We start from the raw sequence: 15138 nt of genomic DNA on the forward strand, positions 1-15138 counted from the left end.
TTCAATGCAAAACCATTACTGAATAAATGTAATAAACCACAATATTTAGACTTGCATAAAATACAACTTCTAATTATGGGTGGTGCCCTCCTGGTTGCAGGGAGGATAAAAGTTCAAAAAGCAGTCCTGTCAGTTTTAGCACCATAAATGCAGTTAATATTTTTTTAAACATGTTTAATGTTATTTTTTTAATAAATAATAAATGGAGGGAAACCACAATACATTATTATATGTGTTTAAAATATGTAATGGTATTGAAATACGTTTTGCTGGACTGCAACTGTTTTCACACGAGTCAGGTCATTTGCTTAAGCCATAACTTATCTGTCTTGTTGTGCCTGCCTGATCGTTGCTGGTCTTCAGGGGGCTGCACTGGGAGTCGTGTTCACTGGTATTTTTTGTTAAGCAGCAATATGTATCTCAAAGTATTTTATTTAATCCATCAACTGATGATTTCCTGTTAGTTAATTGAGGTTTTAAAGCAAATAACTAAAATGTCATGTGATATTTAGCCAAATATGTTGGAAAAAACTAAGTAGGATAATTGCTGCAGTTAGTTCTGTTAACTAATCTGTAATCATTTCAAGAAGACATATTTTGCTTGGCAGTGATAATAAACCCTGAAATCAAGGCATTTACTGTGTTTTTTCCATTTAATACTGTGGTAGAAACCAAGCTAAGTGTTGCAGTATTTTACTCTCAATTGATGTGAAGATAAACAATTGGCAGCTCTTGGACTGCATTGTATCTCTGTTCTTGTGGGTGGTGAAATTTCTATTCCAGTTACACTGCTGTGGTTTGGACACAACCTCTTGATTTTTTTTTTTCCAAAATTGGAACAAAAAATGGATGCTGGCTATTTCTTCCTGGGTTTTTTTATCACCAATTGCTATTTCACTATCTAAATTCAGTAAAAACCGGGTATCTGAGAGTATTTTTGTCCCTTAATATATTTATACTAGTAATTAAAAAATATGTTAACTTTGAATGGTTGCTATAATTTTATGAAACCCATCATGCTGATAGAGGTTGCTGGCTCATGTCACTCTGTTTAAGGTTGTTTGGTCTCTGTACAATAGGTTAAAATAGCTTGGGGTGCTGAATGAACTGGTTTCATTGCAAGAGAGTGAGCAAATTCAGGGCCAAAACTGGAAGTATGTAAACTAAGCTACATGCAATCAGAACAAGACTTAAAATATTTTTTAAAATAAGTCAAAGTACTTTAGCAGAAATAAACCAGAATTGTTCTTTCTGTAAAAAAGTATTTGATGTGTTGGTGTTGCTTATTTTGTCAAACAGTCATTCTGGTGGTAGAAGGGTTTAGTTTAGCTGTTCAGGTTGGAATTGGTGAATGATGGTAACTGTGGAAAACCACGTAGTGAGGTGCTGCCTGTAGCAAGGTGGGGGTTGGCCTCTTCTCCCAGGCAACCAGCAATGGGACAAGAGGAAATGGCCTCAGGCTGTGTTCCCAGGAGGTTCAGATTGGACATCAGGAAGAATTTATTCACTGAGAGGGTTGTCAAGCAATGGAACTAGCTGCCCAGGGAAGTGGAGGAGTCACCATCTCTGGAAGTGTTCAAGAAGCGGCTGGATGTGGCACTTTGTGCTCTGGGTTCATTGATGTGGTGGTGTTTGGTCAAAGGTTGGACTCATCTTGGAGGTCTTTTCCAACTTAATGATTCTATGAAGTAAAAATAAAGGGGAATAAAATTTCTGTCTGATGTTCCCTGAGTCCAGGACAGGTAATCATTCCTGAATTACTGCCCTGGTTGTAAGAGACTCTGCTCTAGGTTGTGTGTCTTCCTTACTCTGAGCCATCAACTGACAGAGCTTGGTTGGTTCCGCTGTTTTGCCAGTCTCTCCTAGCACAGTAAAAGTGAGTGGACCATCTCTGTGTCCTGTCCAGTGCAATTCATCTCAAAATTGGGATAAATTGAAGGAGGAAGAAAGTGCTTCAGAATAGAAAGGGTTACATGACAGAGAAAGAACTAAGGAGGAGAATATTACTGCTCTGTGGCTCATGCCCTTGCTGACATGATATTGATAGACAAGATCCCTCCCTGCTGGCTGAGAAACATACATTCATTCATTCGTTCTTTCTTTCATTCATTCATTCATTCCCCTGCAGTATCTTTTAATTTTAAAAGATCACATAGTACTGTGACAGGAATAATATTTTTATTTTTTTAATTCACCCAGTAAAACTTCCATTTCTAGTGTTCCAAATTTGACCCACTGAGTCTTATTTTTCATTTTGTTTTCCAAATGTTACCTTAGTTTATCAATTGTCATTGTTGTTGGCTTTTGATTTGGGTTAGTTTAATCTTTTTCTCCTTTTCCTACTTTTCCTGTGAATAGCTTTTCTTATATATTATTACAATATGTTAAAGACCCAAGTTTTTCTGAAGCTGATCTCACATCTGATGTGTTACTCCTAGACTTTTTCTTGTTACTGCTCTTTACTTCTATTTTCTCAGTCCTTCATGATTTTATGATACTGCTGCTGCTTTCGTAGTCTTTGAAAAGAGTGGCTTTTTGTCCAGTGTTCATTTGTGTGTATATCAATATAAAATCCTCTTATTTTTGTTCATTTCTATGGAGTTACCTTCTTTTAGGTATCTCCTAAGGTCTTGTAACAGTGCTGACTTCTATGCTTGTCACACTATGCAGTGTCATTTTTGTCATTTATGCCAGCAGTTGCTTCGAGCTATGAAAAAGGCTACAAAAGTTCAGATTTAGGTATTACTGTTTGTCTTGTTAGCAGATACTGTTTTGTGTTTTTTTTTTTAAATAAAACCCATAACAAGCAGTGCTGCACATTATTTTGGTTAAAGGTTAAGTAGGTATATTTGAGTAGGTGATCACTTCAGCCTTGCTTACTGTGATTTATAAGAGAATGGCTGTGTGAGACCAAGCATTTGATTATTTAGGAATAACATTTTTAGACTAAAACCATTTTGTCTGGCTCATTCTTCTGGCTATGAAATAAATTTTTATGGTGTTACTTTGATTCTGATTGTCCATTCTGCAGTCTGAAAAATTACCTGTGAATGCACGCTCTTGATTTTTACTTGGCTATTTGCATCATCTGGGTTTTTTTATAGAGAAATGTGTGTCTGAATAGCAATGCTCACAGATTTTGATTTCTTGTTGTTTTGGTTTAACTTGCTTAGATTATGTCTAATATAGTAGAAGTCTGATTTAATCTTTAACTGTGATGGAAATAATTACAATGCATCTTTCTTATTGAGTTTGCACGATATCATTTTGCTTTGGTGTAAGAACTGGAAGCCATGTATCCTTGCAGTCATTTATTTTAGAGAAAATTTATTTTAGGGAATTGATATCTTTGAGGTTCTTGCCCCACTGTTGAAATAGGTCTGGACTCCAAAGGTGTGAGGTACCTTTATGTGTAGATAAAGTATTACTGTATGAGTCTAAAATCCATACAAAATCAGGCTTAGCTAGATTGCTTGCTTCACCGTTTTTTTTTTTTTGTTCTTGATTTTTAACATGAGCAGCGTTAAAGCTGGCTTATGTTCTTAAGTGGTTATATACTGCCTGTACTGTTCTCAGATGATTAGTTTAAGGCTCTTGTTGTAGCCATAGCTAATTTTACTTTTTAAAAATTATACTTCTCTTGTGAAGTTGAATGCTGTAGGAGCCATTTCATTTCTGCACACTATGTATCTTTGTATTTCACAAAACTACAACACCTTTTCTAGATCACTTAAATATTCCATATAGCACCTGCTTGCTTACTTCCTCTACTGTGTGAGGTTAAAGCTTTTTTCTCCTAGCCTACAGGCTTTTGAATGTGACCAAGTCAGTCATGAGAGACGATGTAATGTGTGTGCCAGCACTTGTATACTTTTATCTTTCAGTAACCAAGAGGGCACTGGGTTGTGTTTATTACAGCAGTGCCACGGGGCGTTTGAACAGCTCCATTATTGGCCACATGACTTACTTGCCCTCAGTCTTTTTCATTTGCATTGAGAAAGCTAAACAATTTCCAAGAATCACCTGGATATTTTCTTCCTTGGTGGCATTCTCAGATTCTGAAAGACTTCCAGGCTCTGGAAGGTGGCTGGTAGGAAATGAATCATGAATATGAATCAGCGTCTCTCCACCCTTATATCCAAAATGCTGTTGCTAGGATATTCTTCTTTGATGATGTGATAAGAGTAGCAAACACCTTTTTGAAATTCACTCTCTGTTATCCTTTCTTTAATTTCATTCAAATTCAGGCTGCTTGTGTCTCTCTGCAAGACCTTGACATAATCTTATTCTATCTTTGCATCTGCTCTTTGTGTTTTGCAGCCTTTGCTTCTCCTGAGTCTTTCTCTGAGTTCCAGTTTTTTGTTTCGCTTCCTTTTTTGTCCTGGATTGTAATTTACTCTTGTATGTGTGCACTATACTAACTCTACTATGCAACCATGGATTAGGGTATGCTTTTTTCTCTTTCTACGGAATGTATATACTTGTGTTTGAAAAAACGTTGATTTTTGTTAGCTTGTTCTTGCTCCCTCTCCACACCCACCCTGTTGTTACAGCCCATTGTGAAAATGAGCAGTTAAAAACAGAAGTGTTTTCTCAATTCACAAGGTGAATTCATAAAGGTCTTCATAAATTTGGATCTGAGTAATGTTTTTAATTGAAATTTTATTGTTGTTACTTGTTTTTGAAGTAACACTAAATGCTAACAGAAAGGCTGTCAAGCTGTTTAGTTGGTGATTAATTATATTTTATATTTGAATAGAAAGAATTTTGGTTAAAAGGGACGATAAAGTAAGACATATATAAGTTACTCAGAGAAATTTAATTTTCCTAAGTTGTAGGGTTTTTTTTTTTCTTTCAAGGAATAAGAAGGAAGTGGAAGAGAAAATAAATTTATGTTCACTTATTAGCTTATGTTCTTTTATGAGAGATGCCACAAATTAAGAAGAAAGAATTCTTGTGGCTGGAGCAACTTGGAGAATATATTTTTAAAATATTTCTTCTTCAGCCTTATATGAGCCCTGTAGCTCAAATATCTTGAACTTCCAAGTTGTTTTGGGGGTTTTTTTCAGCTACGTTTAGACAGAACATCTGGGGTGGTTTTGTTTGGAGATATAACTTGGTGTGGTTTTCTTCAGGTGTGGCAGAAGATTTAAAATGCCTCAGAGAACTATTGTATTTCTTTGAAGTGTTTTCAAGGAAGTATTACAGAAGTACTTCATCCAAAGTCATGAAACACATTTTTATGTTTAATGTATTAAGACATATAATTAAAACAGACATAAGAAAATGACATTAGCTCTCATTTAAAGACAGTTGAATCAAATACAGAATTAAAAGATGTTTTATGAGCATCTTCAATGAGTAATTCTTTGGAAGATCTCTTGAGACAACTGGTGATACAAAAAACATAGCGTAGGAAATAATTTAATGTATGTTCTGCTTTGCTTTTTTGACTCTTAGGGATGCAAAGAATGCAAAAAATCAGATATGGGGGAGAAAATGTTAGTTGTGATATTTAAGGCTATAAAGGTAGTCCCAGTTCACTAAGTAAACCAGTTCTCCTGGCATCTTGTGTGAGAGCAAGGTCAAAAGATACTTTCCTTATTTTGAGTGATATTGGGCACTATCATTCAGCAAATAAGTGAAAATTCAGCCTATTTTCCTCTCTGAAGATTAGTACAAATCCCCTGCTTTTCTGTCTTCATGTGTTTCCTTTTCTGTTATGGAGCAACAGAAGCTTTTTCCTTTATAGTTTTTGTTTTTGCTTTGGAGTTTGCATTTGTTTGTTGGTTTGGTTTATGTTTGTTTTTTTTTTAAGAGGCTGGAGACCATGTTAGTAGTGAAAGCAGAGGGTTGGGTCATGAGGCTGTGGGCCACCCAGGCCAGGTTTAGTTCCCATACTGTTACAGACTTTAATACTTTACAAGACATTAGATGGGAGTTTCTTTTCCACAGCACTTGGAAACTGTTTCAGGTACTGTTTTGAGGCTGTCCATAGACTTGGGAGTATGTAACTCTGAGTGCACATCCATCATATTTTTAGATTTATTTTAGTTCGAATGTGCTCTTTTGTGTGCTCTCTCTACCGAACTGATTTCTGATTATGTAGTGGGACCTCTGGGTCTTCTTGAAAAGCCTCAGTTATTATAGAGCTTGAAACAGACAGTAGAAGATGACTCATCTGATAGGTAAAAGGCACTATTTAGGAGAGACCTTCATATGACTCTCAAGTCCAATGTAAGAGACAATGCCAGAAACTTAGATGCCGAACTGAAGGTGCTCAGAAATCTTTTGAAAAACTGGAATTAATTTGTTGTTAGATAGACAATTGGCAGAATATTCAAGCAAGGAAACCTGACTGACTGGTGCTGAAAGAGCTCCTCCCCTTTCTTCTTAGCCATGTGCTCCCACAGGCTACCCCGTACTGGTCTCGGGTCGTTTGACACTAAACCATAGGAATACAAATTTTGATTAAAGAAGGGGGGGAAAAAATGAGTCATATTCTATTAGTGTAGCTCCTTGAATGAACTAGCAGGGAAATAATTTGTTTTTATCAGTGTAAGGTAAATCTTTTTCTCTTGAGTCAGAAGGAAGGATGGTCCACTGCAGTCAACAAAAGGGAGGAGGCACAAGGGACATAGACCTTCCCTACTTGCTTACAGTGACTGCTTAAGAAATAAGAATTTTCTTCTCTTGCATTAAAAGTAGTCAGATTTTTTCCTGTGGTAGTCTGTATTGCAACAAATCTCATTGTCTCTTTAGGGATATGACTTTCGGTTTTTGCTGTTAACATCCATAATGGCATCTCATAGAAAGATTATTTTAATTGGTCCTTCGTTATTGGGTTTTTCCAGTTGGCCAATTTTGAAGATGTTGTGACAGGGTTTGTTCATTAAAGTGCTCCTTATGTTTCTGCTTTTCTGTATAACATATATTGTATACTAAAAGTTAATACTTGCTGTCTTCCAGAGCCATTTACTTTCAGAAATGTTAGGATATCTGTGTTATGTTCTTGAATTATGGTGAAAAATTTGAGTTTATATAATCAGTAGGTGTGGATGACTCTTGATTTGTGCTGTGAGTTTGATATGTATTTATATATATAGACTATATGTATCTGTATGTAACTATCTATAACTATAACTAGATATATAACTATATATATAACTACGTAACTTTAAACACCAGATACAGTGTGAACCTGTAGAAAAAGAATCAGTTTTTAATAATCTGGAGTAGTGGGTATCCCATATAGTAGAGTGTTACAGTTAATTAAGCTACTAATAATCATTGAGGGGTATAGGTAGAGACTAAAGTCAGCTTAACTCTAGAAGAATATTTAGTTCAGGTTTTTATGTCTTCCTAAAGTACGTACATTGCTCAGAGGCTGGTGAGGCTTTGGGATCAGAATCTGTTTTCTCCACACATTGTATTTGTGCCTTATGCAATCGAATTTGCTATGTAGAATATTAGAAAAACTGCCCATAAACAATGAAGAGTTGGCTGTTTTACATGGCTTTGACAACTTCAGTAATTGTGGGGTTTTTGGTTTTGCTTTTTAGGGAATAAAATAATGCTAATGAAGCAGCCCTTTCCTTGAAGTTCGAGTTTTCAGACTCACTGCCATAATGGGTAAGTCTTATGTGTAACATACATAAAAATTTAGTTCAGATACTCTTCATTTCTATTGAGTGCTAAAACCATTAATGTACTACAATTCCTAGGAAACGTGTGCTTTGGCTGTTTAACGCAGTGTAGCACCAATATGAAAGGCAGTGTTCAGCAGCTTTGCAGTATTCAAAATATTTCTCTTTTTTTTTTTCTTGGAATATAGCACTTTTCCCCTACTATGTGGTAACTTAAAGTTTTAAGTATAGGAAATTGAGATTCATGGTATTAGAGTATTTACAGTCCTCTAAATGGTAATGACTGTTGGAAAAAAACAAGCCCAAACCACAAAGTCTATATTAAAGGATTTTATCTTGTATCATTGCAATGCAAAGCCAAGACTGTGTAGATGGTCTGTTTTTCTAAATATGTAGCACATTTGTATTACTTTAGATTTTATGCCAGTTTTTCAAGCTGTGCATGCTTTTTAATGAGTTGACCATGTTGTTATTGTAATCATTTATTGGAGCTCCCTCTCAAAAAAATCCCAGCAAACCAACCAACCACAACACACACATTTTCATGTCGCTTTTGTTCACCTCTTATTGTTATGGTAATGTTCCTAACCTTATGCTTAATAATCAAGTTGCCTAATCTGGGAATACAGCATTCTTCAGATTTCTGATCTTTTCAAACATTTTGCATGAGAGGAGTGACTGTTGAGTCATGATGGATATTCAGTAAACTTTAAACACTTTACCACAGTTCTTTGGTTTCATGAAATATGCAACATAGTGACCACTGGGAAAGAAACTTCCAATCAACTGCTAAAACATCAATTTATTTTTTACCATTGCTGAGCACTAGAATAGGCTATAACACAATAAAATAGTTTAACTTATTTTAATTTTGGCAAATCTTGAAGCGTGTTTTAGTGTGAGAAAAGAATAACTGAGCTGCAAGAACGCCTTCAGTTCTGCCATTAAATATTGCTAGTAAAACTTGCTTTTATAGATTTGCATATCTTAGTAGAGTTATGAATAATGACAGCATGAGTGATGATCAAAGGTACTCATTTTCAGACCAGCTTTCTGGTCTGTTAGGAATCTATTAAATTAGAGCACTTAAATCCCACGATTTCCTTGTATAATAAATATATTTGGTTGTATTTTAATAGAATGTGAAGGAATTCTCATGGTTGCCGAACACTTGGAATGCTTACTTGCTGATTTTAATGCTGAGCTTTTCTCAGGTCCGTGTTTGAGAAATACAGTTCTTTGTAAATCACAGCATTTAGCAATGAATTCTTCAACAAACATTGAATTGTTCACAATGTTCCTTCATTGTGAAGGAGCGTGAAGGCACACAATCAACACCTTTGTAGATAAATTTTGTCATCAAGTGTTCCAGATGCATGCTGAGTGCAGGTACTATTGCTGTGGCAAGGAACAAAACATTAGAAATAAATTTCTCTTAGTGGTAGATGTACAGGCTTTGGAGCTCCTAAGTGTTTTCCTGTCTAAAGGAGCATCCCATTTCTAGGGCAGATCTTGTCTATCATGGCCTCAGGCTGTCGCAGTTGTGGCAGATCTTCAGGATTTAGGTTTTTTTGTGAACTTGAAACCTAAGTTATGTAGCACTCCTGCCCCTAAATTGTCCCCTGGGTTCAGTGCTTCTGTTTCTCCTTATGAATTCTTTCTTTAAGACCTAAAATCCTCTGTATTTTCAGTCCAGTTCTGTAGAGTTTTATTTTTAGTTTATGGGTTGTTTTTTTGTTGTTGGTTTTTGTTTTGGTTTTTCTTTTAATTACTTCATGCGCTATCAGCAGATGCTCAAACAGTTGAGGTGTTCCTCTGGGAGTTTGTGTATGCTTCCAGTGGGCATGATCATACCTGTTCAGGACAGAGGGAAAATGGTTCAAAAGTACTTGTGTTTTTTTCGGAGAGGGGCAGGAAATGTAATTTCTAGCAAATGTCTCATCCATACTATTTGAAACAAAGTAGATAAGGCTTTTCCCCCTACACCCCCTTTCTTTTATTAATACAGCCTGCAGTTGTGTAGAGCTTAGTCTCTGTTATGACTTCGGTTTTTTAAACTTGCTATTTAAGTGTGGTTACTGATTAACCTGTTTATTTCCTTAAGCACTGTTAATGATAAATAAAATAAAAACATTTGCAACGTGGCAGCAATTTTTTTTAATTTGGCAATTGGAGTGTAATGAGGACTTTTGGATTTTAGAATAATGCTTGCCTAATTGTGAAATGAAACAGTAATGCCCTTCAAATGTAACAGTCTTTTACACTTGTCTGGTCTTTCTCTCTGAGCAGATGAGCAGCAAGCTTTGAATTCAATCATGCAGGATTTGGCTGTGCTTCATAAGGCCAGTCGTCCTGTATTGCCCCAGCAAGAAACAGGAAAACCAAAGTCATCTTCACCTAAAAAACAGGTAATTTTTAAATGTCTTCACTAACCTACTGAGCATGGAATGTCCTGCTGTGACTTCTGTAATTATTTTTCTTGCCAGACCAGTGAGCATACCAGAATGAGCTGTTAGTCTCCCACATGTGCTGCCATTTTCTTTGTTCATGTTCTTGTATTATCAGCAAAATGAAATGGTGGCATTTGAGACCAGATCATAGTATATGCTTAAATAACTCTTGTACTGGTAAATTGAAGATCATAGAGGTATTTTGACATTGTGTGTAGACTGATTTTATAGTTGTTGTTATTATTATATTGATACTATACTATTTTAAAATATCAAGAAAAATTTTATAGGTTTAGTAGATTGTCCAGTTGGCACCTATATCACACCAAAGAATGTCAGTACAGCAGCAGAAACATGCTTAAGCTCTTTTACTGCATCTTTGACCTCGGTTTCTTGTTTCTTCATGTGCTGGAAATGTGAGTTCTTTTCAGCTGTATTTTCTCTAGATACTAAACAGAAATGGAATAAGTAGTAAATACTTAGTTGATAGGTTTGAACTACTATACTGAGAGATTAGGAGAGGACAACGATTTTTACCCATAAATAATGTAATAAACATACATTAACTGTATGTTTATTTGATTGGATCCTTAATTTACAGTTCAATATTTAATGAAATTTCCGTTTATGCCTATTTTAACCTTTTAATATATATATTCCTATATATTTGGCTTTTAAACTGTCGAAACCCAATGGCTACATCTTTTTCATTCTGTGCTTTAAAAGTTGTATGAGTTCAGTGTATATCACAGTGGTGCTTTGCTGATGTCATGTAACTCGTGTCTGAGCTGTGACTTTAGACATTGTGGTGACATGCATTTTTGATCCTAAATGATTTGAGTATAATACATGTTTAGAAAGTTAGAAGAAATGTTTATCCTTCTATTTCAATTTATGAATTTTGAATTTTCCAAAATCAGTTGTTTTGGAAGATGCAACATTGTTACTTGGATAATGCGTTATTGTTTTTCCTGCATTATTGTTTTGCCTCCAATAGGTGCTAATACAGTGTGAGTCTTAAAACTATGATTTTGCAAAAAGCAAACTTTATTTCCTCTGCAAATATATACAGATATGGTTATTGGGAAATTTATTGCATGACTGCTGGCTTAATTACATGTGTTGGTTTCTATGGTAATGCTTATGAAACAAGATATGTTTCTTAAGCCTGGAATGCTCAGCTGCAAAGTGTACATAAAAACCTGTTGTTGGAGCTAAATCTACCTGCCTGTTCAGGATAGAGAACTTTTTGGTAACTGTTCCATGCTGAATTTGAACTCATAAATCTGTTATAATATTAAAATATACTGATAGAAAATAGTATCTTTACTTAAAGAAGTACTTCATTGTACTTCAGAATAAGTTTTTGTATTTTTTACACACTTTAAGCCTCTATCAGGTACTTCAGCAGTGGTAGCTTGTTTAGATACTTGTTGTATTGGAAAGGACAGAAAATTAATAAGGAATTTAGTTCTGGTATAAGATTATTGAATGGGAGTTCATGGCCTTCATTAAAGGAGGTATTAACAAACTAATAGTGGTTCCTTTATGTCTTTTCTTACAGAATGATGTTAGAGTCAAATTTGAACATCGAGGTGAAAAAAGGTAAGGGAACGGTCTTGTCTCTTAATTATTTGTAGAGTTTTGTTGTGTTTTTATCATAAAGTTTCAAAGTATTTCAGATCTATTTTGTTTGAGCTTAAATTTAATTTTGATATGAACACAATTTAAAGATAATTAACGGTTTGAAATGTGGGCTCTAAGTATACGTAAATGTGGAAGTATCATACTGTACCTATGTCCCATGGAGGATCCTTCATTTGGCTACCCTTCAGATAGGTATTTGTAGCCATGATCAATTACTTAGATCATTAGAGTAGATCTCAAGTTTGAATAGACCAGAATATAAATTTTTTTACTTCATCATGTGTGTAATAAATGCATGATAATTTATTGTTACTGTAACACCCAGAGAAAGAGGTCTAGATCTTAAATCTCAGTATTGGATTGTACTTTGGAGGTACCAGTATAAAACTGTAAGAAGAAAATTTATTAGATTCAGATTGCTTTTATTTAATCAGTTAAAATTTATTTTCATTTTGTATATGAGGTGGCTGATCTACCTGCTTAAAGTATACAAGCATCTGTATATATCACTGCTCTGATGACTGCTTAAAAGCTTTTATAGAACTCAGTGTACAACTCCATGCAGAACTGGTTGTGGACAACTGATTTTGCCTGCCTGTCTCTTTCTGAAAGCATAAAATTTCATTCTGCCTGCAGAGAAATGGTTATAGAATAAGATCTTTGAAAATACTTAAGGAAAAAGGAAATAATATCCTGGTCATGCTGTTTGTCAGTAGAAATTGTAAATTTCGTAATTGCTTCAGAATGAAACCTATACATACTACTTCTGGGCAGCCCTTGGTGTGATGTGCAGTAGTTGAGTGTGTGTCCATGCTGATTACAGTGTGTGCCCTCTCTGTACATGGAGCAGTAAAATAGCAGTAAGTTCCCTCGGTATTAACATTCTCCAGCTTCTTTCTATCACTTCTCTGAACATCACACATAAAAGTGCATCAGTAATGGTTGAGTGCTGTAAGTAATTTGGAGGAAATAAGTCTTTTTGAAAGCTTTGAAAATTGAGGACTCTTCTACCTAACTATTTCTCGTGAAATAAGGAGAAGCATGAATTTAAAACAGAGAGATGTTTACTTGCTGCCAGTCTGCATGGACGGTGCATTTTGCAGTTTATCATAATTCACTTTCACAGTGGACTAAGTTAATCAATTCAATATGAATTGCTTAACAAGCATAAAATAAGTGTGTGGAAAGATACCTTTCCCAAGCTTTTATGCTGATGGGCCTAGCTCTGTTCTGCACTGTCCCAAGTGCCTTGAGCCTTCTTGCCCAGAGGTACTGGGCAGCCCAGGCTCATTGCTCAGCATGAGTTATAATACTTTTGTTGCCTGAGCATGTAGATCTAAAGATAAAGTAGTGAAATTATGCAGGAAAAATAAGTTATGCAATGGCTTTCTCACTAGGTTTGAAAAAGGGAAGTGAAAAACAGAAGTGATTTCAGACTTGCTTTCAGTGGTGAATGTGGCACTTTGCTCCAAGGAGCTGGTGGTGTGATGGGTAGAGTTGTAGGCTTGTTGCACAAATTGTTAACTACAGTGAGAGTTGGTGTTGGTTGCTCTTGTTTGTTTTGGGTGTTTTGTTAAGATTTTATTTTTTAACAATAATTTTTAATTGGAAGTGGCCTAGCTTCTACCCTCATTTCAGTGAGAAAGTTGTCCCCTAACCAGTGTAGTACTAACCGAACCACTGATGAAAGGAACAGTTACCCTTTGCTAACTTTTCTGCTTCGCAGAATTTGAGTGCTCTTTCTTTTTTGAATGTGAATTGGATGTACCTCAATAGCTTAATCACTTTTAAATGCTTTTTTTGTTTAATGCTGTTGTATCTCAAAAATACAATAGTTTTCTATAGTAAAAGGGCAGTTTGGGCTAACTAGTTTGATGAGACATTGAGTTAAAAGAAAATCTGACTTGTTGACCTGCAACCGCACCATTCTTACAGGAGCACATTTGAAGCACAGTTAGTGATGGACTGGGCAGTTTGAGTGTGTAGTTCATTATAGTAAGGATGGTGACATTTAGTTACCTTCCTCAGGTAAAATAGTCTTTCAGATTTCCGAAAAAGGGAGTAATTCCTTTCTGATGTTTATGCTTGTCAGCCTGTGGTACTCCATTGTCTTAGTTTTCTGGAGTAGAAAATTTTAGAAGTTTCTAAGAATTTGCCTCTGAAATGGAGGCTTGCAAAGCATTAAGCAAGCCATATAGAAGCAAGTAAAGTAGTCATAATGAAATCTAATTCTGTGCCTGATTATCCCTTTTAACTTTTTCACTGCTTTTCTTTCTTTTCTTTTTATAGTCTCAAAATATGGAGGACAGTGAATGAAGCATAGTCTCTTATGGTCTTTTTAGAAATAAATTTAGTTCTAAAATAGTTCTTAAGTAATGAGATGCCAGATTTTCATAAGTAATGGACAAAAATTCTTTAAAACTTAAATTGTTTTTCAGGATCCTGCAATTACCAAGGCCTGTTAAACTTGAAGATCTTGCAGCTAAAGCTAAAGTTGCTTTTGGACAGACTATGGATTTACATTACAGCAATAATGAGGTAATATTCTGTGTCCTCTAAATTCTTGCCTTGGACATTGATTGTTTTGAGGCTGAAATTTGCTCTCATAAGTAGTGGGAACCACTCCTGTGACAAAACTTACTCCTGTGACAAACTCCTGGGTTTCTAGTATGTGTGTGTGTGTTTTCTTAAATATGTAAGTCTTGTCCAAATTAGGATAGGCAGGAGATACGTGAAATGTTTCATGAGTATCGTAATGAATTATGTCTCAGACTTGGTTAGGAATGAGTAAATTGTCTTCGTGATCTGCCACAGTTCTGTTACAAGTCTTTACTTTTTTGAGCTTTGTTGTGTTTGTAAATTTGAAGTAACATTTATCCTTTCTTCAGTGTGCTTGTAACAAACGTGGATAGAGCCTTCCTAAATCTTCGTTCGCGAAGCCCAGCCATGATATCCTTTCTTATAAACTCTTTTCTTTGAGGATTAATCTTGTTAGGCAACTGCTAGAATGCTGCATTTAGTTACTGTTTCGATTGGAGGAATACTGTTAGCTCTTGCTCCTCCTGAAGTGACTGGTTCCCAAAGATTTCTTGGAAACAGTGCCAGCACTGTCAAGCCACTTATGCTTGATCAATATTACTTCCAGCTTTCCTTTAGAAGCAGGGATGGAATTATAGCAAATATATTTACAGATGCAGGATCCATTCTTGTGAGTTACTTCTGGGTTTTGCCTTGAGTCAGCAAAGTTCATAAAGGATTATTCGTGTGGTTATGCACAACGTAATTGCTGTATCTAATCTGTGCAGAAGAAAATGCCAGTAATTGCTGTTTGTTGGTAACATTATCAGACACTTCTGTGAAACTGATCCTCAAAATGAAGAATTCCAACAGAAGGC

At 35.5% G+C, this 15138-nt stretch overlaps 1 protein-coding gene across 1 annotated transcript in view; it reads left to right on the forward strand.

Moving 5' to 3' along the window:
* MAP3K2 (mitogen-activated protein kinase kinase kinase 2) overlaps window positions 1–15138 on the forward strand; it is a 52181-nt gene that overhangs the window by 11377 nt on the left and 25666 nt on the right. Inside the window, exons 2-5 of the mRNA XM_017825274.1 lie at window positions 7563–7632; window positions 9936–10054; window positions 11661–11701; window positions 14182–14293. Of these exons, the coding sequence (XP_017680763.1) occupies window positions 7629–7632; window positions 9936–10054; window positions 11661–11701; window positions 14182–14293 (276 nt within the window). The 5' untranslated portion in view covers window positions 7563–7628. The remainder of the gene's footprint in view (window positions 1–7562; window positions 7633–9935; window positions 10055–11660; window positions 11702–14181; window positions 14294–15138) is intronic.

This window comes from Lepidothrix coronata, unplaced genomic scaffold, assembly GCF_001604755.1.
Source record: "Lepidothrix coronata isolate B3197 unplaced genomic scaffold, Lepidothrix_coronata-1.0 Scaffold118, whole genome shotgun sequence".
Taxonomy (NCBI): domain Eukaryota; kingdom Metazoa; phylum Chordata; class Aves; order Passeriformes; family Pipridae; genus Lepidothrix; species Lepidothrix coronata.